The sequence below is a fragment of the Magnolia sinica genome, chromosome 4 (assembly GCF_029962835.1).
Source record: "Magnolia sinica isolate HGM2019 chromosome 4, MsV1, whole genome shotgun sequence".
Taxonomy (NCBI): domain Eukaryota; kingdom Viridiplantae; phylum Streptophyta; class Magnoliopsida; order Magnoliales; family Magnoliaceae; genus Magnolia; species Magnolia sinica.
The window spans coordinates 4,019,354-4,041,937 of NC_080576.1; the positions used below are offsets into that span (position 1 = coordinate 4,019,354).

At 39.9% G+C, this 22,584-nt stretch overlaps 2 protein-coding genes across 5 annotated transcripts; one reads left to right on the plus strand and one right to left on the minus strand.

Moving 5' to 3' along the window:
- Positions 1-1,999: 1,999 nt before the first annotated feature.
- Positions 2,000-7,334, plus strand: LOC131242195 (short-chain dehydrogenase RED1-like). 3 transcript variants are annotated; one of them, XM_058240682.1, is made up of 4 exons: positions 2,000-2,246; positions 2,950-3,270; positions 4,879-5,038; positions 6,715-7,334. In XM_058240682.1, exons 2-4 carry the CDS (start codon positions 3,063-3,065, stop codon positions 7,049-7,051), a joined length of 705 nt encoding a protein of 234 aa, XP_058096665.1. In that variant the 5' UTR covers positions 2,000-2,246; positions 2,950-3,062; the 3' UTR covers positions 7,052-7,334. The 3 variants fall into 3 exon arrangements, with proteins under 3 accessions (XP_058096665.1, XP_058096667.1, XP_058096664.1); XM_058240684.1 differs by having other exon boundaries at positions 2,982-3,270; XM_058240681.1 differs by lacking the exon at positions 2,000-2,246 and having other exon boundaries at positions 2,453-3,270.
- A 1,163-nt stretch (positions 7,335-8,497) lies between these two features.
- LOC131242194 (UPF0400 protein C337.03) lies at positions 8,498-20,908 on the minus strand. Of its 2 annotated transcripts, XM_058240679.1 has the most exons (8): positions 20,746-20,908; positions 20,267-20,452; positions 18,002-18,246; positions 15,079-15,234; positions 14,693-14,849; positions 14,294-14,436; positions 14,105-14,140; positions 8,498-9,664 (listed from the first exon to the last, which is right to left on the minus strand). In XM_058240679.1, exons 2-8 carry the CDS (start codon positions 20,340-20,342, stop codon positions 8,849-8,851), a joined length of 1,629 nt encoding a protein of 542 aa, XP_058096662.1. In that variant the 5' UTR covers positions 20,343-20,452; positions 20,746-20,908; the 3' UTR covers positions 8,498-8,848. The 2 variants fall into 2 exon arrangements, with proteins under 2 accessions (XP_058096662.1, XP_058096663.1); XM_058240680.1 differs by lacking the exon at positions 14,105-14,140.
- Positions 20,909-22,584: the final 1,676 nt, after the last annotated feature.

Below are 22,584 nucleotides of genomic sequence, written 5' to 3' on the forward strand. Positions count from 1 at the left end.
CCTCATGGTGGGTCCATGGAGAATGGCCCACCATGGAAGAAGATATGCATGCTCTAGGCCCATGGCCTTGAATCTAGGAGTCATGTAGGACCTCCACCATAGACTAGTGGGTCCTACATGCTTTCATTCATGTAGAAAAAGAAAAACAAAAAGAAGAAAGGGAGGAGAGTCTTCATGGAGCACCCACCTCCAATGGACAAGCTCCAACACCAAGTGCTAGCTTCTATGCTTCAAGGGATATGTTTTAATGGTGTAGATGGGGGTTTGAGGGTAGGATTGAGGGGAAGATAGGAGAAAGAGTTGCTGGAAATGAGGGAAGGTGGGGACGTCTCCACCATGGAAGGAGAGAAATGAGAGAATGAGAAAGAGTGAGAGAAGGGAGAGAGAGAGGGGTATAGCAAAGCAATCATTTGTTTTCTTGGCTAGGGAAGAGGGTTGTAATCATAGCACATGGGGGGAAGAACCCAAGGCTAATAATGTGGTTTAGGGAAGAGAAATTGCATCGGAAAGAAAAAAGATCTCATGATGACTTCTAGAAAAGAGAAAAAAAGAGTCATGATGAGTTTAAAGAAGGGAGTCCATTATGCTAGACTAGGCTAGGTAATCATGGTAGCTCGCATGGGAGATAGTGCACTAGGGTGGGGTTCACATGAGGAAACGTGTAAGCCAGGTGGGTCCCACCAAAATACAATTAATAGTCCAAATAATGCGCGGCCTACAACTTTTGATGGACATGTCAAATTTATGTATGAGACGCGGCGTTGGAACCGCGGCGATGAGACGATCGCAATGGCATAGGTCCTGTGTCAATCCGAGTTGGGTCTACGTGACCGAACTCAAGGATGACTGCAAACGCTATCCGAGGGTTGTGGGTCGCCGGAATTTGACCGGTATGACCGCGGGACCAACATGGACAGAATGCATACTCACACACATACATGTGAACCGGGTCAGGTCTCACATGTTATGACATCGCCACGATATGGGTAAGGGTGTCAGTGGGCCAGGGTCAGACCTGCAAAATCGATTTTGGAATAGGGCTGGCCCAATGGCCTGGTTTGAAAAAGTTCAAAATCCAGGCCAAGACCAACCCCAGGCCCGGCCTGTTCACAGCCCTATGTAATGGGCCGGGCTAAGGGTCGAAAAATCAGAATTTTGAACACGGCAGCCCTATGTAAGGGGGAGTTATTCGATAGTCTGGTAGATCATGATACTTGATATGCAGGAACTTGGAATGTTGTGCACATGACATGAGTTAAAGCCATTTAGACTTTATAATCCGATAACGCTTGATCCAGCCCCTAAATTAGAATGATTGAACGATCCTGACCTTCCATATGACTAACACTCGTCCATATGAAGTCATGTGATGGCCTGATGGGTTTTGTTCATGAAAAATGCTTTAATACTCTGGCGGAGTGCGGTGGATGATCCGCAGGCACTTAGAAACTATTCAGAAATTGCTTGCGCGGAATACAAATAATTCAAAACAAACCATCCGAACCATGCGCACCACATTAGTATTCGATTGCTGGACATTTATTGGAGGGTTAGGATTGAAAAACATCTACGGTCTTATTTCAATGAACATGTGTCCACGAATAAGAGGTTAGGATTATTCAACCAACCTGAATTTTATCCTGTAATTTACTGACTGTGATTTCCAAAATACAGAGTATATTTTTTGTTCATATAAGCCAGTTGTAACATTTCTAAGTGCCCGCGTATCAAGCGTCATACTGCGTAGGAGTATCAAAGAACTCCCCTTAGTTCGTATGCGTTTGAACGCACGTCGCTGTGCGGGGACCACCTACACGTGTAAAATTATTTCCCGGACTGGCATTTGTCTGCTGAGACACGTATCGTCGCTGCCATACGATTCGAGTTGTGTGGGGCCACCAGTGGTGTCTATCTGTAATACATACCGTACATCTCTTGAGCCTCCTAATGCTATCCGTACATATTAAAAATTGATACTGATCTGAACTCCGTTTAGACACACCACAGGGAGAAAGGTAAAATCGTTACTAAAACCTGTATGTTTAGATGGTTCTGGAGCACCTACGTAGGTTTCCAGCGCAGGATCTTCCTGTGAAAGGCTTCGGCAGGAAATCCGCGTCCACGCAATCTGCGTCGTAGAAGAAAGCTAGCTTAATCTGTCTGTCAGTTTGAGCGGTAACGAAGTGATGGGCCAATTCGCGCAAGAAGAGGTTGAAGAGGTGATTCGAGGCACATTATAAGATCGGGTGCATACATCATGATCCGGGAAAATATCCTGTCTCCAATATCTGTATTTTCAATCCTCACTGGGCCAAAAAAATCTTTTTAATTAGGAAATGGACGGCACTGAAAATAAGCCCGACTTTCTATATGTAATCTATAATCGTAACCCTTTTTTTAAAAAAAAAATTTATTCAGGTTAGCTTGTTAGTACACACACTCCATATAATGGAAAGGATCATACAAATTGTATATAATTAAAACGTATGACGCGATTCTCCTTTTAAACATCAACCCGCTTGAATATATGAAGAGTTTCATTCACCATAACCGCACGAGAAATGCCTGAAAACCACTCAAAATCGGCGAAGAAAACTGCTCATGGTTTTAGTGATTTCCTCCTAACTTTTTCTTTCTTTCATTATTATAAATACCCACTTCTGGCAGTTGGGTTTTTCATTGAAACCGCTGAAACCCTAGAAATGTAATTACAGATAACCCCTTGTGTTTTGAATATTCTTAATCCGCAACCCCCAAGAGCGAGCACTCAATATCTCAGTCGAAACCCATCCGAGATATTTGATTTTGCAATTTAGTTTTCCTAAAGAACCCCTAAAACATCAGAAAATTGACAAAAGAATCTCTGGGTCTGTTTTTCTTTCTTCACACCCTCCCAAGACCACTCCTTGGAGCTTCCTAAGCGTTTTCAAATGTCTGTCTTGCAAGAAGAGCTGGTGGTTTTGATAACTGGTTGCTCCCAGGGCGGTATTGGCAATGCCCTTGCCCGAGCCTTCGCTGCGGAGAAATGCGTCGTCGTTGCAACGAGCAGGTCTCTGAACTCAATGAAAGATCTTGAGTATGATTCTCGGATCTTCCTGCAAGAGCTCGATGTTCTGTCGGAAGAAAGCATCGTAAAAGCTGTGAGAAATGTTCTAGAAAGATTCGGAAGAATCGATATTGTCGTGAACAATGCGGGGATCCAATGCGTCGGCCCGCTCGTAGAAATCCCAATGGCTTCTATCGAGCTGATATTCAGTACTAATGTCTATGGTAACTTTCTTTGCAATTCTCAATCTGTTTCTTGATTTGGGTTTCTCCCAATTGTTGAATTTTGTGGGACCCACATCGCAGTTTTGGTTGTGAGGCCATGAATTTCTAGTTTGAGTCGATTTCTGGTTAAAGTTATTTTGCAAACTATATCTGAATTAGGAGTCATTTGGATGCCTGTAAATAGTTAAGTTGTAAATCATTCACAGCATGTCCTGTTTTTTATTTAAGCTGTAAATGATTGTCTGTGTTTGGATAGCCTATAAATTGTTTAAGTCCACTAAATTTATATCCAAGTAAATGGAGGTAAATGGGGGGAATTGGGAGTAAGTGGTGGTAAATGACATTTGAAGTGTGTTTGGATGGGAGTAAATGCATGGAAATGAAATGAATGGGAGTAAATGGGCTTGCAAATGAAATCCTCTTCTACTAGAGAATATTTGGAAGTAAATGGGGTGAAATGCCTTTTTGAGCTCCTTGAGTCTCCTTAGGCATCAAGTTAGTTGGAAAGATATGAGATAAACATTGCTAATCAAATGAGGTTAGTTTGGAGTCGAAGTTTCCAATGGTAATGGATTAGATTCTGCTAGAATATTTTCTGTCAGGATAGATAAGAATGGGAAAGAACCTCTGAATGTGACAGTATTAGACTGTGACTTTGATTTGTTGGGCTAGCAATGAGGACTAGGAATGCAACTTGGGTTCAGATCAGCTTGAACCCAACTGATCCAACCTCAGTTCAAGTCGAGATGGGTTGGGTTGTTAGGGTCCTCAAGTTGGGTTAGGATTGGAAAACTCCAAACTGATTTGAAATTAGGTTGGGTTTGGGTTGAGCAAATTTGGGTAGGTTAGGTCAGGTTGGGAATAATCACATGTATTTGGGTCAAATCGAATCGGGTTGGGTTAGTTTAGGATTGAGCATAGTGGAATCTGGGTTGGGTCCTCTTGTGGTCGGGTCAGGCTCGGGTTGGCCCTCAACCTGAGCTAACCCACCCCAGTTTTACCCCTAATGAGGACTCTGGAAAGAAGGTTGGTACATGTCTTTTAGCTCCGTATACATTGTTTATTGTTTCTTCATATCAGAAGGTTATGACCCTTGTCAATTCTGCTATATAGTTGCATCTGAATGCACCCCATATCACACGCAGAACAAACATTTAGCAGAATGGATAACCAGTGGCTCTGCTATTTCTTTTCGGTGTGCAGAAGTTCAGAACCGGATTACCTTAGGACACAATATTTCTGTCTTTCCTACACTGCCTTGAATGTAACAGAAATGATTCTATAAAACAGTCTTCAAATTTGCTGATTTTCCGAAGCAAAGAAAAATCCACAAACTGGAATGAAGAGTTGATAGAATTGTCAAACACACAATTAGAGTTGGGAAAAAAAAAACTGTCAAAATCCAATTTGGCTCCTTCAGTAAGTACTCATATCACTTGCATTTGTTGCTAGGAATGAACGGCTACCACATTTGTGTATACTGTGCTGCTCATCACTAACAGCTTTATAGCTATGGTTTTAATATTCAACCTCACAAAGGGAGGCCAAATATTTCATTTGCAGCTTGTGAGTCCATTGATTTTCTCTCTCTTTTTTTTTTTCTAACAGGTCCCATGAGGTTGATTCAAGCTGTATTCCCACACATGGTGACCAGGCGAAAGGGTAAGATAGTAAATGTCGGCAGCGTCGCAGCTTTGGCCCCTAGCCCATGGGCAGGTGTTTACAGTGCATCTAAAGCTGCTCTGCATGCCTTGACTGACAGCTTGAGGTTCGTTTGTTGCCATGCACATCTTCTTTTCTTCTTCTTCTTCTTTTTCACCTCAAGTTACACGATTGATTCTTATGCAAGTAACATCAGATTTAGTTTTATTTTTTTCTGGTTTTGGGTGTGTTTGTTGCACCAGATATCAATCAATCGTGAAATTTTATGATTACCTTCAAGCATCTCTGCTATTATGACATGATATGCTTTGTTGCTTTTGCTTTGTTTGAGAGTCCAAGGTGTGGATGTGAAATTGAAGAGGCTTTGTTAATCCCCAACTCATGTATTATAAGGAACTGCTGTACATGCCAGCGCGAGTGCTGACATGGCACAGTGATACAACATCCAAGCCATCCATGAGGTGGATACCACCATGTAGGTTCCCTTGCTGAAAATTCAGACCAGTCTTCTCATCAGGTGGGCCACAGTAAGAAAAACAAATGCACAAGTATGGCCAAATCCTTATTAAGTTGCTTTATTAACATTATGGCCCACCTGCTGGGTAGTCGTGGTTTTTAGTCACAGCATCTAAACAGCAGTTACCCGCCTGAGGGACAGCCTGGATGTGGCATCCTTGTGTCCCATCAGCAAATGGGCTGGCATGTAAAAGGGATGCCTTCAAGGCTTTCCAGTGCTAGTGATCTCACGAAGAATGCCTACATCTCCAAGTAATGTTATTCCCCTGTAAATCTTCAAAGACCTCCGAGCTCTGCTAGGGGCACCGGCACACCTGTACTTGCCCACATGTGCCAACACGGCACCCCTGTGAGATCCAAGCCATGAATTAGACTGAACGCACCTTGTATGCACTCTGCACCAAAAACCACAGCAGTCAGCCCCATCAGGTGGGCAACATATGCACAGAAAAATGGATCATAAAGAAATAGCCAAGGGCTCACATTCAACCCAAGTATAAGGTCAATTGAGATCACAGTAGCCTGATTTTTGGATCAGGGTGTATACAATCTAGAACCATTCTGTTGTATGCCCAGTTCCAGCACAGGTGCCAACAATATAGATGCATGGATTCCCTCATTGACGAACAACTTTCACCCTCCAAAGGTAGGGATATGGTTTTTGAATGACCAACACATGCATCTCCCAACCATTGCAATGCACTTTTGTTGCAGTGTGCTGAAAGTCCTAAACCTTGCACACAACCCTCCCCAAAATTCAGTAATTTACTGAAAAGATGTGCTCATATCATATGCATCCTGCTATATTGCAATGAGATACATCGGGACTTTAGCCAGTGGAATTGGGACTTTCTCAGTGGCACAAACTGTTTATTTGATAGGGCTCTACCTGGATGGGGCAGCAGATTGAATATTTCAATCCATTGATTATATAAAGGCATAAAGGCAATAACAACCATGCATGTTCAAAGTGAAAAGGCCAAGTCATCATAGGGTTGAAATAATCTAACTGAGAGCTTTTATTTATGGTCTTTCCACCATACAAAGTGAGATTCGTCATATGAATAGTTTGGATCATTGAAAGATGACCAGATTCAAAGGCTAAAGTCCCAATCTATCATACTGCAGCAATTTGTTGGGATGTTCTTACACTATGAAAACTTCTTTTTGCAATCATCTTTATGGCAGGCAAAAGTTGTTTGTTTTTTTTTGGTACTCTTTCTTTTCTCCTTTTGTATGCTGTCGAGTCTCCTTTTCTGTGCATAGGTTGGAACTGAGGAGCTTTGGCATTGATGTTATTAATGTCGCCCCTGGAGCAATTAAATCAAACTTGGGAAACAGTTCCTTAGCTGCCTACAATCGGATGCCCGAATGGAAGCTATACAAGCCATTTGCGGACGCCATACGTGCAAGGGCCGACTTTTCCCAGGGCCCCAAGTCTACACCGGCAGATGAATTTGCTAAGAGGGCTGTAACTTGTGTCCTGACGAAAAACCCACCAGGATGGTTCTCATATGGCCATCTTTCGACAGTTCAAGGCATCCTTTACCACTTACCCCTTTTTATCAGAGATGAAATTCTCAGGAGAGTGTTCAAATGTTAATAACTACATTCATCATGCCATTGCTTTAGATTTGCATGCAACCACATTGATCTTTAGGAAAAGATGCTTTTGATGCTGTTGTTCCAAGATAATGCCAGCTTAACGAAAATTTCAGTTATAGTTTGCCTTGCAACAGTGCTGGACGTGGCAGTACTTGTGATATTAAGGCCTTATTTGGGAGTTCTCTAGATGTTAGATATGCATACCAACTTAAATTACAAAGTGTAATTTGCATATGCAACACAGCCACTTATTTTATCTATTATGTATTGAGTTTGCCTTATTTTGTAACCCTAGATGTTAATACGTATCCCAACTTAAATTACAAAAGTGTAATTTGCATATCTAACACAGCCACTTATTTTATCTATCATGTATCGAGTATGCCTCAGATTTCATCCTCAAATGCAATAACGCATTGCAATAATACATACAATGCATATCCAATGAAAAATCACATTCCTTGAAGCTTCTTTTCTGGATTTTCTCCTCCGTATACCTTCTAGCAACTGGAATCATTTATCTGGTGGACCACCACATGGAGGACCATCTCATACCTACCACAATTGGACTTAGTCACTGCATTAATGGGGCCTACAAATGAACAATTGAGTTGAGCAACAATATAAAAAATAACGAAAGAAAACCATGGTCCGTGTTGGAAAAAGTTTGCACAAAGTAGCTAATATTGGTACTAATTATCTTTTGGGTTTTGATCTGCCTCAATGGTTTCTTATTGCCATAGACATCTGCAACATGTGAGAGCGATGATGGAGCTGAGAGCGCCTGCATTTCCAAAGAGACTTACAGGGGCCTCTTGATGGAAGGAGATGGACCGTCCATGTGGGCCACCAGTCCCCACGTCTAATCCATGCTGCCCGATTAAATGCATATTCATTACAGTACTTGAAAGAAACCTACACTGGCAAATGACACTTTTGACATGGCACTTAGGTTTTTTTTTATTATATTTAATCGTCCAATAAATGTCCACCAATCTGATAGCCCCATAGTCAAATATCCATAATTTTTGGTTCATGATACATATAAACTAGATACCATAATTTAGACAGTTTAGCTTAAATTACTTAAACGTCACAAGTGCAATTTCCAAGTAATTGCCAAGTGTATCATCCATCACTCTGCCGGAGTATCAAAGTTTTTTCCCTCTCTTTTTTTTTTTCTTTTTTTTTTTTGAAGTTTTATTAGAAAAGGACTGATCCACAAAGATTGTGTTACAAAAAAAAAAACTTGCAACAAATAACCAGGATTGAAGCAAATACATTATCTTACACAAAAAAAAAGGTCCATCTGGAAGAGTTTTTAGATTGGTCGGATTTTGAATGATCCACTTCACTCGGGTGGGCAGATCAATAAGGGTCAGGGACCATTCAAACATCAATTAGTTAATCCAATTTGATTGGCATACATGGTCACCAATAACGGTTACACTATAATATACCTCTTCTTTTTACTATTTCCTGCTGTGTAATTGGTACATCGATGTAGGAAAAGGTAGGCCCAAACCCCTTCAAGGGGGGGCCCCAGTCTTGGCATGCCTGTTCAGAATTGGCACGTGGGGATACTCCACAGACCAGCTTGGACCAACTTTCTCCTACAGCAACTCAGCAAACCTCTTGCATAATAATTATAATCAGAAGTGCCCAAGTTGCAAAACACTATCAGAATGCTGCCCAAAAAACAAAAAGTAGGCTACTGCTACTGACAAAACAAACCGTTACCTTGATTAGCAATATGTAGCCCATGTAACTGAAACATGCACTTGGAATCTCAATATCATTGAGTTTGATGAGGGTGACCATAGAACCCCATGGTGGGTGGTTGAAGAGGCCGAAAACTGGGAGCAGCAGCAGGCTGCTGCTGGATGAGTGACATGGCCTGCTGCTGTGTAGTTAACTGTGTGGATTGTTGCAGAGTCAACGACACCGGTTGCTGTCGAGGCAACATCGTGGACTGCTGCAACGCCATAGGCTGCTGAGTCAGCATTGCTGGTCTTGCCAAGTTCATAACATGTGCCGGAGGAAGCGGCGGAGGCGGCGGTGGCAGGGTGCTATACCCATATGGCATCCCAATCATCATCCCCCCGGATGGTTGCATATACTGGTGCGAAGACAGAGTTGGAAGCAGTGTGTACTGAGGCTGGGAGGTGGAAGCTTGGGCCTGAATGGATGGCTGGTGCATGAACACTGTTGGATGCTGATGGGTAGCTGGAAGAGAGTGTGGTTGGGCGGTAATGAAAGTGGATGCATCTGGAACAGGCATTGAATTTTCAAGTTTTTGCCTCTTCTCGGATGGGAATTCGGTATTAGATGGGTTGGTGGATGCCATCAGACCCACATGCTTCGCTTCCTGTGCTGCAAAAGTGGAAAGAACGGATGTCATAATCTGCTGCGACGATGTAGAAGCCGCCAGCTTGTCTGCAACCTCAGCTGCAATGGCTGCCGCCGTCTTTTTGGGTGTTTCCCCAGCCGATGCACCCTGATCGACTTGTGGGGTCCCACTGGAAGATGAAGGGTTGGCTCTGGTAATGCTGGTGTCGCCATTGAGCCGTCTCCGCATGTTGCTTGCTTCCTCTACTTGTGCCTGAGCTACCTGCCATAAAATGAAGAGCAAAACTATTTTGTGATAATAGAAGGATACTTTTTTGAAACAACCGAGAATTCAAATAACCCTCTGTACTTTTGTCTCCCAAGAAAAAAAAATACTTCAAACTACTTGTGTTCACGAAAGCTCAACTACAGTTGTGTTTTGATTGATGAGCTCATCTACAGTTGTTTGCAGTGGATTTACGGAACTATTTCAGTTATAGGGCTGAGTACTGATGAAACCATTTCACTAATGGTGTCCTAATCTATTTTGAACTCGAGCTAGGGAAACTCAGAAATATTTCTGCAGGTTTTGGAATTTGGATTGATACCTTATTCATGAATTTTGCAATTTTAAATTGCCTAATCACAAAGTGAGCTGTTAAGGCATTTGGAGAAGAGTCATTTAACCAGAGTTCATGAATTGGCCAATTAATAAGAATGTAAGATGGCACACAATCATAAAGTGAGAGAATGGGGAAACGGCACCCACATTGGTTGGGCACTCTTCATTCATATTTAATTTCTTCTTAAAATTCTTGCTGAAAAAATGTTTATTTAGATTGGAGATATGCATTAGTGGGATGAATCCCACAGACTGCACAAATTTTGGGCTGGTTTCGAGCTGTTCAAGAGTGCACCCAACTCAGGCTGGCATACTAATCTGATTCTTTTTATTAAATTCCTTGGGAGGGAATTGTTTATTTAGATTAGATGTATACATTAGTGGGATGACTCCCACAGATTTCACAAATTTTCGGGACATTTTCTGATGGTGCTGGTGGTAACCGGTGAGTATTATTTATGAAAAATTTATTAGTTATTTGCATCCATGTTTGTATTTAAATATTGATCACCTTATCACAAAAATATACTGCATGTTGAGTCCTGCAACTTGTGGGTTGTCAGTCATTTTATAATATTATATATTGATATTAGAACATTGCATATCATACTATCATAAATACTACAAATCATAATAGATTAATATCATGAATTCCTAAATTTTAGAATAAGTATGCAGTACTTGGTTTTAAACAGGCAACCAGAAAGACAGCATTCTTACCAAAGAATGGCCCATTACACCATCAAATACATGTCCAAAACCATGCACACACGCACACACCATCTAAGTCTCATCCCAACAGACAGCATTCTTACCGAAGAATGGCCCATTAAACCATCAAATACACATCCAAAACCACACGCACGCATGCACACATCATCTAAGCCTCATCTCACCTGAGTCAGCTACTTGAATCCTATTTTTCCATTCCACTCTATCACGGACCATATACTCAACATAACGTGACGCATGTGAGTGCATACATATATTTTTGCCTATGTACATATTCATGATCCTACCATATTTTTAAAATCTACTGCTTTTTAAAAAATAATAATAATAAAATCAGCTAAAAAAATCAGTCCATATAGTGCCACATCAGCCAACAGGCTGGCCAATACGGGGTTGATGCCAATATTGAAAACCTTGGTCCAGATTGATCATTTAAAATTTTGTTTTTAACCATAAATGGTCTGGACCATTTGTTTTACTTGTAAAGGGTTGGATTGTAAGAGTTGTCCAATCAAAGTGATTCTCAATAAATGTGTGCAATACAAGAAGGGCCTCACATCATGGCCAGTCCAAATTGATTGTTGGACCATTTTCATTATATTTTATTTGAAATGTCCATCTTACTGTCCATCAATCAGATAATAACAACAATGAAGGCAACAAATTTGTAGCATGTAATGTTCAGATGCAAACCACTGTATAGTGGTGACTACATGAGTGACTTTGTTATGCATGTCTAAAAATATTGCATGTGGCAAGGCACACAAGCTATTTCTTGGTACTCATTTATAATGAAGAGAAAGCTATCAGTGTGACAAATATCACTGAGATTTTGAAAATCTCACGATAATAACACACAAAATACAATAAACTATATTGCCACGTCAGAAGATTTTAAAATATCACATTTTTTACCGCGATAATATCACGATTTTATCACGAAAAATAGTAAAAACTTAATCAATTTGTCATATAAAGTTTATTTGCATTTTAGTCAGCAAAAGGATATGGTGTATTCTTCTCCTAGCAGTTATGTGGGCTTTGTGACGCAGGAAAATTAACCACTTGCTTTAAAAGCTCGAACTAATACAGCATAGCGAATTAACCCCTTCATCGCATAACCCGGGCCCCACATCCCATGGGTTAGGACCTCGGCCAAACCCCCCTCGTGGGCCCCACATCACATGGGTACCTCACACGGGCAGCCCAACCCGAGTGTGCCCTTGCATCCCACAAGCCACCCCACTCGAGCCCGGTGTGAAAATGCCCCAGCATTACCTTGTGGGTAGAAAGAAATAACCTCCGTGCATCACCTTGTGGGCAGAAAGAAATAACCTCTGTGCATTACCTTGTGGGCGGAAAGAAATAACCGCTGTTTTAGGAACACTGCTGTCTCTAAGGCTGGGGTCTTTTCTAAGGTCTTAGTTTTCTTTAGAGATTGGGCTCCTTAATTGTGTTTCTTTTGGGATTTCTTGCCAACCTAGGGCTTGGCTTTGTATTTTTCTTTTTCTTTTTGCTTCTTTCTTTCTTGTTTCTTTTCGGGAGTTTTCTTCCCTTGCTGTTTCTATTTTGCTTGCTAATAAAATTCTTGCCTTTCAAAAAATAAAAAATAAAAAATTAATAAGTATTTTTTTTCGGTGAGATTTTCCCAATAATATCTCAAGAAAAACCTCAATTGGAAAATCTCTCGAGAAATTTCTAGGCCAAGAAATTGACAAGAATGAGATCCATCACTAAGGAAGCTACTGCTATTATCAAGCTGGCAATCAGAAGGCATTGAATTCATCTTGACACTTCAGCCTTAGAAATTACCAAAGGGACAACCTACCACATCATGGCTTTGATGGTGGAGGCTGGTGGATGAGAAAGACTTGCTATTCACAAGAATTTAGAGGAATTTGAGCGAAGGAAAACACTGCCACTTAGAGTAGCAGACCACAGGTCGATGCCGGGCCATTGGGGTGTGTGTGTGTGTGTGTGTGTGTGTGTGAGAGAGAGAGAGAGAGAGAGAGAGAGCATAATCTCATCCTGTACATGAGAGAGAGAAAGCATAATCTCATCTTGTACATGAGAGATAGAGAGAGATCAAACCGAATCTCATCTCGAATATAATGGAGAGAAACCCATCCAATGTGATCTCATCTTGAACGTAATCAACTAGATTGCCATGTTTTCTCCCTCTCAAGCTTAGCTGACACAATTGTAAACTGAGGTGAACTGGGTTCAAGCCCATAGCTCAATTGTAGACAGTCCATTTCAACATTGAGGTCTCAGGGAGAGGGAATATATATATATATATAGGGAAAAGGTACTATGCGCTCGACCTCACAAGTCCGTCCCATGAGGTCGAGCTGTGTGGGCCCCACCGTGATGCGTTTCGAACATCTAACCCATCAGTCAGATGCACCATTCCATCGTGGGCCTAGGTCTCAAAAATCAAGTCAATCCGTGACTTGTGTGGGCCACACCACATACAGAAGTGGGGAGGGGCCGTGCACCATTAAAACATTCATAATCCGTTTTTTGGGCCCACCGAGATGTGGTTTGCAAATCCAGCCCATCCATTATGTGTGTCCCACTTGCATGAGGGTTCAGACCAAGTTTCAGCAGCATTCAAAACTCAGGTGGGCCCCACCAAGTGCTTTTATATGTTTTAACTGTGTTTCACATGATTTTAGATGGTATGGCCCACTTGAGTTCCGTATACGGCTGATTTTTGGGATATCCCATAATTTAGAGGGTACCCATCAAATGCACGGTGTTGATGGTCGACATGCATCACGGTGGGGCCCACACAGCTCGACCTCACGGGAGCTAATCGTGAGGTCGAGCGCATAGTACCTTTTCCCATATATATATATATATATATATATATATATATATAGAGAGAGAGAGAGAGAGAGAGAGAGAGAGAGAGAGGGTCAAAAGATAAATCCACTTTGTTTCCAACTCAGTGCCTCTGTGATTGACGTCAGAACATCAAAGATGATAAATCGCACACTTAAAAAGTTGTGTTAGAATAACCCAATGGCCATTCAGGCATATAAGAACATTTTTATAAATTTCTTGGTAAAAATGCCAACACAAGTTTAGGATTTAATGTGATCAAATGTGGTTCTGAGTTTTGTTGCAATGAATTAAACAGCTTTTCAAGCCAACATCTACGGAGATATATCAACCAATTGAAGAAGAATAATGCAATCCAAGTGCGCACGCGCACACACACACAGCACAAAATCAGCAAAGGATTAAATTCTGCATGCAGAAGTGAAAGACATCAAGCATATGTGGAATTAGCTCTATTTTGCACATACAAGATACATGGTCATCTTCAAATTTTATTGGGAATCTGAAAAGCAAAAGGCATACCTGCAATTGAGTTCGAACATTCTCCAGTTCAGATTCCTGAAGAACTTCACTAAGTGAGTATGCAGAACTCCATGCACTTCTATATTCAAAATGTGGATGATATCAAGCAGATCCTTATCTGCATATAACGCAATGACAATTTGAAACATGCATGAACAGAATTATGGTGATAAATTTATGAACTCAAACCTGCTCCTGTAGTGCTTCTTTCAACTGAGAAACCAGAGTGACCCTGGATTCTTCAATTGACTTGAGTCTCTCAATGCACTGTTTTAAAAGGTTTTCCTCCTCCTGTAGCTCCTCTGCCAAGGTTGTCCGTCGTGGGTCTCCCTCTGAAGAACATGCCAGGTGAACTTTACACAGTAAATCTCATCCTAGTTATGTGAAACATGCCACAGGCCTCAAAGAAATGTTTTTGTGAGGTAGTGAAAAGAAAGCAAGAATAATATTCAAATAAACTTAATCCTTTATTAATCTAGGAACAGGAAATTATAACAGGCAATGAATAAAGATTTCCCAAAGGACCATAATAACAAAGCATCACTATTATGGTTGTCAAAATTCCTAATAATAATATGGTTAACTTACTTCGAATACAAGCATTGTCAACATCTTTCTCCATCTTCCCCACACGGCGGACTGCAGCCTTGCATTTGTTCAAATCTGTCTCTTCATTGGGATATTCACTGAGCACGGAGTGAAATGAGGAGACTATCTTTTCTGCAGTGCCTCCAATAGCCAATTTCTGGTTTTGAAGTGATAATCACATTTTCCAAAATTAATAACTGTTTTTTTTTTAATTAACAAAAGTGACAATCACATAATGAGCTTTCTCAACATAATGAGTGTTCTCAACTTTGTTTAGTGAGAAAATTTAAATGTACAATACATCAAAGGCAAACATGCTTTAGATGGAAATGCTACATGTAGTCAAATAAGACAGAAAAGAAAGGATGTAAGGCTGAGGATCTTACTATTTTTATAGAGCGTGAATCTCTTCTTAAAATTCTAATAGCACGTGAACGTTTTTTGTTCAGCTCCAAAGGAGGAGGAGGTTCATTTCCAAGCATTAAATTCTTAAGGCCCCTTGCACGAGAACCAAATACTCTCCTTTCTTCCCAGATATCAACCTGTACATTATTAATGCAGGTTTGATATTAGTCAAACTCATTACTTAGAACAATCCATGAAGCAGGCAGGTAGAAAGTAAAACTCATCTGCAGGTAAAAAAAAGTAGGCTCTTGGTTTTGTTATGATAATGGAAAATAAGTTATGTGAAGTGTTATCCCTTAATGTATAAATGTAACTGTATTATGATTTTGGATGGGCAATGATAAGATCATATTCCCATCTGGATAACTGATTTGTGCATGGACAATTTTATTATTCAGGGATAATGCCCCTCGCACCACAGGCAATGGTTCAAAATATTGTCCAATAGAACTGAATATCATCTGAACCATATCAGTTTGGGCCAAAACCGAAACTGGTCCGATACAGACCTCCTGTATAGCAGAATAGGGGCAACTAGCCCCACCACCTCCTGAATCGGGATGAGTCACACAGACTCGGGAGTTGGGACGCATCAGGACAATACAGATGAATCGAACATCCTGAATCGGGATGAGTTGAACAGACTCAGGGCCTGGGATGAGTTGGGAAAAGTTAGGACAATACAGACAAATTGGACAATGAGATTTCTCCAATGCTTAAAATGTGGTTGGGTTTCAAAACCCATTTTCATCCCTTTTTTTCTTCATTTGAGAGAAATTGTGATTTAGACTCCATTGTTGACTGTTTCGAAGAAAACACATTGGATCTTCGGAATTGTGATCCAAAGTTTACGTGGTGTAATGGGTTTTTTTTTTTTTTTTTTTCCTGAAAAAAGCATTCTTTAATCTTTTATTAGTGTTTGGTGGTTGTTTTGAGCTTAAACAATTCTTCAAATTATAGATCCATAGGTTTGCACTTAGATCCATGGATCAATAATATTGATAGGTTTCAGCAAGAACACAATTGGTTTTGGCATTGATAACACCATCAGGCATCAGCTCAGCTGGACAACAAAATATCAGTGCCAGGGGTATACACTACACAATTAAGTTTAATGAAGTCGTCTAAATTTAGGATTTATATAACTATGTTAGCTCAAGTTGTCTACACTTAGAAAATTTCATGCTTCCAAGTTCCAATTTCATGTGTTTACTAGGTTACTGATCAATTATTGTGGATCTATGCTTGCATTTTTCTTAAAACTTCAAATGGTCAATTGGAAATGCATCTAAAAATCTTTCAACGTGTGTTAAATTTGTGTGAATGTAGGGTTTTTGTGTGTTTTAATTTTTTTTCTATTTTTCTCAATTTCATCTCATTTTTTTATTTTTCTCGCTTTTCCATTTTTTTTTTCTAATTTTAAATTCTTTGTATTGTTTTGGCGAGTGGTCGGACACAAGGAAGAGTCTTATCACTGATACCAAAACAAATCATCCTGTATTGGAATGAGTCACACTCTGAAACTGATACTTAAAACCATGCCACACATTACCCCCAAAAAAAAAAAAGGGTAAAAATAAACTACTAAGAGGTCTTGCTTATAATTTTAACACCGCCCCTCTGATCAAATTTTGCACCACTCACAGCATTTCCTCTTGTGGTAGATGCTGAAACCATAAAGATCAGATCTGTTCCCACTCCTGAATTTGTTTATTCAGCCTTCAGCAAGGATTGGTGCATTTCCGTGGATTTTTATTGTTTTAGTAACTTCTGGATTTTGACCAGCACAAATAAATTTTAAAAAAAAAAAAAAAAAAAACTATGGAAGTTTAAGTGGATAAGCTATTCACTTTTTAGAATCTGAAGATAACTATGCAAATACTCAAGGCCTCAAGAAACCAAGTAAGCAGGTCCTTTTCTTTTCTTTTCTTTTCTTTTTTTGAAAGATGAACACTTTATTAAAGCATAAAGACAAAAGGTAAAAAGAGAGAGAGAGAGAGAGAGAGAGAGAGAGAGAGAGAGAGAGAGAAAAGGAAAGGAAAAAAAATTAAAAAGACAGCACAGAACCAAGGACAAAACAAACAAAAGAAAAATAAAATGCAATCCGCACACAAGCCCTGCCAAAAACCTCAGGGCACCCAATTAGACAGAAACTGAATAACCCGACTAAAAACAACCAGCACAGAACTACTCAGATTCCGAAAAGCCCCATTTCTCCTCGCAAGCCAGAGAGACCACAGAACAGCCAAAAACGAAATCCTCCATCTGCAGACCCCAAAAGAGCCCCCTCCCCCATGCCAAGCCCCAAACAAGACATCGATCGAGTGGGTCCAAACCAAGTTCGACCTCACAAGAGAGAAAGATGAAATTAACTTTAATCCATCGGATTATTACAAAAGAAAAATATATATATCTTGCAGAAATCAAATTCTGATTTTCCAAGTAAATATTGCAAATTGGGATGAATGTGAATAATTCCTTCATTGCAGAGATGAAAACTCAAAAGTTAAGCAATTAAATAGATGGTAAATGTGCCAAATCCCCATTAATTCATCAATCCATTTAATGGGTAAAGAAAATAAGACACCACATACATATTCAAGGACTACAAACAAAACACATTAAGGGAAAAAAAAATTAATATCCAGTAACATGCAAGGAAATAGAATCAACTTAAGAGTGGAAAGAATCATAAATTGCCACCAATTATTGGTATATTTCCTTTAAAGACTAACAGTTAATGGATATGATAAACAATGAGGACAGTAGAATCATCATATAGATGGAAAGAATCACACATTGCCACCAATCATTGCTATATTTTCTCTAAACATAAGTACAAATGGACACAATAAATCATGTTGGATGAACATGCCAATCTAATAAAAAAGTAAAAGGGGCTACCAATCTGGAAACTGTCTTCTTTCCACGATCATCACCATTCTCGGCAACATCCTTGAGTGCTGCAGGAAGAACCTTCCAGAACTCACTCACAAATTCAGTTCCTTTGCGCTTGCTGTTCTGCAGGATGTCATTGGCAAGGTATAAAAATGGAACCTTCTGCTCCTTTTGTGAGCTATGGAATTGCTTATCCCATGTTTGAACAACGAGTTCAGCTTTCCGATGAAAAATACACCAGTGTGACAGCGCTGGACAAAAGTTAAGATGACACGCAGATTTTACACAGAAATGTTCGTTTACATAGTATCTGAACTTTCACATACATAACCTTTCTTTCCTGTCAAAATGATTATGGTGGATTCGGTATTGTCATATCATATGCGATCGCATAATTGCTTATGCGATCATAATTGCCATTTTGGGAGCTCAAACTGCATATGCCATGGTGGCATATGCGGTTTTATAGCTGTTAGGCATTATGATTGCATGGAGGATTATGCCATCGCATGCATAAACCATGGTTGTGCGATTATGCCATCGCATACACCATCCCAACTGTAAGATTTTGTGACGGGTGGGACTTTTTTTCTTCAACTTCTCTCCTTTTTGCCTATAAATAGGCACTCACACCACCCCCATTTTCTGTACTCTAATGCTCTCTTACTCTCTTCCTGCTCTCTCACTCTAAGCATACAATCTCTCTCTTAAATGTTAGGACTCTCAACGTTTACTCCTCTCTTCCTCTTTTCTCTCATAATCTCATTTAAGTTTCAAGAATCGAGACTCTTACTCTTTCTATATATCTTTTCTCTCACATTTTTGAGTATATGTATCATTTGAGTCCTTGCAATTTTGCTAGTTGACTTGTTATAGTCTAATAATCTAATAGATTTAATGTAACAAATATAACGGATATGAATATATTAATGAAATAGGTTTTTTTTTTTAAAAAAAAAAAACAATTTCAAACACTTAATTTTACATCATTTTCATATTTTTTTATCATTCTTTTCATTTTTCCTTTATTTTTCAGTATTTTTTCTAAACTTTTCAAACAAAAAAAAAAAAGTGTCCAGGGGCTGTGCAACTGCATATGCAATTATGCAATCACATACGCACACAAACCCCCTAGGTCGCTCAGGACAATTTGTGCCATTTGACAACATTGGGTGGACTGCACCATAAAGATCATCTAGGGTCCACTCATCAAGCTATCCACACTGTCACAGAAAGGGATATCGGTCTGACTTAATGAAAACGTGTGGCAAACCTAATGAAAAGATTGGCCTAATTTTCACTGCAAGTGATCATTATAGTGTGGCCACCTTTTACAATGCTCAGATGTTCCACATTTGAGCTACGTTGGCAAAAGAAAGTGTTGCATGTGAAAGTTCGCACACAAATTCACATATAGGATCAACTGTAACTAGCTTGCTTATGTGTTAGGGCATACATACAACAGAGAAAAGATGAAAAACAATTTACTCTGTAAAGATTCCAACAAATAAAAAAAGCGCAAACCCTCACCAATGGGAGATTGAAATTTATAATAATAATAAAAAAAAGGAGTAGATAACTCTGACTCTACAATTCAACAGATTGATCAAATGAGATGGGTGCTTGAGGGCATGTTTATGTAAATTGAATGAATTATGTTTCCTCGCAGAGAATGTGATTCATTCATTTTGGTAGGCACCTTCCTGCAAAACCAAAATGCGCTCTGACATGCAAGTTTTGTCGGAACATGGATTTCAGATTCGATTTATAAAACAGGCCCTAAAGGTTTTGTCAATATCTGAATAATGGAATGTTTTCCAAAGACATGTTTTTTAAGAGCTTTGGCAAATTGAACCACATTCAAACCCTTGAAAACAAGATCCGACGTTTTAAGTCTAACCCAGTAAACTCACAAGTTGGTTTTCCACACTCTGACTAAAACCCGGAATTCAAAATCACAACTCAACAATTACCATTGAAATTCATATAAAAAGGATCGACAAGATTGCTACGTAGTGAAAACCTAACAAGACAATAAAATCCACATCACTGAAAGGTATCTCATTTTTCCCATTTTCAGCTACCGCTCCAAGCATAAATAAGACCTGCAGTCAGGGAACTCTGAGACACCACGATTGGCCAGTACAAACACAAATTTCAAAATCTTACTCACCAAACAATGAAGAAACTGGAATCCAGCCTTAAAAAAATTAAAAAAATTATAAATTAAAAAATTAAAAAATTAAAAAAAAATAAAATTTAAAAGGATACTTTCAATACATTGCTGAGTGCTGTTGAGCTTTGAAAGCTTGTCCGCCAATATCTTCTCATTGAAGACGCTATTCATCCCACGCGCCTCTTGCTCTCAAGAACTCTCCCGCTCTTCACTCTCACATCCGCTGAAGAACCCTAGAACATTCCACTTTCCCGATAGCAAAACTGATTTCAGTCCGTTTCCTGCGATCAGAAATCAAATGCATCAAAATGAAATAAACATCCAGATTCTCCAACCAGAGAACCTAATTTAGATTTCAAGAGATCGGGATTGCGGGAAAAACAGATTTCCTTCCTGAAATAGCAGTCGAAGAGGAAGAAGATAATATATATATATATATATATATATATATATATATATATATATATATATATATATATATATATATATATATATATTGCCTAAAATATACTAAATTTTACAAAGAGAAAAAACCCTAGAATATACAGAGATCAAAATCGAGAGATGAGGAAACCTGATTGTCAGCTGCGGCATTGCTGCAAAAGAAGAATTTTCGAAACCCTAGAACAGATAGAGAGGTTTTAAGGAGCGTTTTAGGGTTTCTGTTTGACGGATTTGCAAGAGAGAGACGGAGAGAGGCGTTCCGATTATCTCAAACGCGCGCGCAAGTGCGCAGTATTCACCTCGGCTTCCCTGTAATATAAGGGGATGGATCCGGTGCACGTCGGGTACAACTTAAGCCGTCGAGGCGGTCGGAAGCGGATTGCCTTGGCACTTCTCGTGGCCGAAGCTCTGAGCTCACCATGATGTATGCGTTTCATCTACTCCGTCCATCCGTTTTTTCAGATCATTTTAGATTAGTAAGATTAAAATATAAATATCCAAAGATTAAGTGTACTACACCCCATAAAACAATGGAGATTGAATTCTACCCTTAAAAACTGAAGAGGGCTACAAAAGTTTTGAATCAAGTTTATATTTGTGTCTCCCATCATCCAGGTCTTTTTTCTTTTTTTTTTCAACCTTATTAATAGGTTGGATGGGAAATTATTTTTTTTTAAAAAATCACGGTGGCTCCAAGAGGTTTTCAACGGTGGATTTCAATTCTCACTGTTTTGTGTGGTGTGGTAAGCTTTAGGCGTGCATCGTTTTTTGGGCTCATGCCCTAAAATAAACGGAAAAAACAGATGCACGCCGTGGATATAACATATACATTGCGGTGGGGACACACAGAGCTTGGGCCACGCCGTGCCAGAGGGATATCCATCTGGCCGGTGCCACATGCAATCCGCTTCCGGGGCGGTCGGGTATGAGAGCGGGAACGTGGATTTGGTGCGACACTGGATCGAGCAAGGTTGGCTAAGCTGTAACCGTGGGGCCACCTTGATGTATGTATTGTATATCCACACCGGCTATCTATTTTTTAAGCTTATTTTAGGGCATGAACCCAAGATGAAAGAAGATACAAACCTCGAGTGGTTCACACCAAGCAGACATTAGTCATTAAATGCCCATCATTAAATACTTCCTTAGTCCATCGTAATGTTTATTTGATGTCCAGAGTCTCCAGACTGATGAAAAGGCTGCACAAACATAAATGACGGGAAAATATAAATAACAGTTTCATCTAAAAATTTCGTGGCACACATGAAGTTTTCAATGGCCCAAGCCCTTCCATAGGTTAACTACGTTTGTATCTACTTCATTTTTTCCAACATGTCCTAAAATGAGCTTCAAGAACTTTGATGGACCTAATTGATACATAGCACTGGACCCATGGTCAAGGCCACACTCACCCGGCAGGATCCCGATTGCACCTAATTAGCTTCTGGATGTAGATTGGGTGAGGCGGGAAATAACGAGTTCAATAAGGCCCTCACGTGACAATATTTGATTGAGCCACGTGAATTATAAAAATTAACTATCTAAATCATGTTTGAAAGTAGTGGGTGAAACATATACTCTTGACTGACATTACACGGTCTAAACCAATGAAACCTCACCACATCCGGGCCTCACTGGACTCAGCATTTCTCAGCCTGGGCTGAGCGCCCCACAACTTAGGGCTTGGCCCCTGAACTTGGCACCGTAGCTGGGCCAGGCTTGAAGAGCTCCCACTCAAACATGCATGTGTAGCATAAAGATACTATGTCAATGGGCCTTGTTGTATGATGGAATTCGTTATTGCGAATTCAAGACACAGTAGCTTAGACCGACTCATTGTGTCTTGAGTTGAGTCGCAAATCAGGGCAGTCAAGGTTGAATTGGCGTGACTTACCTCACTTAGGGTGATTCATTTGGGTGAAGCTAGCCAAGTCAGAGTTGACTCTAGACAAGCTGTATGCGATTCATT

Coding starts and splice junctions, on each gene's coding strand:
- LOC131242195 (XM_058240681.1), top strand. CDS start 2,931: ATGTCTGTCTTGCAAGAAGAGCTGGTGGTTTTGATAACTGGTTGCTCC. Junction 3,271..4,878: donor ATTCAGTACTAATGTCTATG/GTAACTTTCTTT, acceptor TTTTTCTAACAG/GTCCCATGAGGTTGATTCAA. Junction 5,039..6,714: donor GCCTTGACTGACAGCTTGAG/GTTCGTTTGTTG, acceptor TTCTGTGCATAG/GTTGGAACTGAGGAGCTTTG.
- LOC131242194 (XM_058240679.1), bottom strand. CDS start 20,342: ATGAATAGCGTCTTCAATGAGAAGATATTGGCGGACAAGCTTTCAAAG. Junction 18,247..20,266: donor CACTCAGCAATGTATTGAAA/GTATCCTTTTAA, acceptor ACTTTTGTCCAG/CGCTGTCACACTGGTGTATT. Junction 15,235..18,001: donor AGAAGACAGTTTCCAGATTG/GTAGCCCCTTTT, acceptor AATAATGTACAG/GTTGATATCTGGGAAGAAAG.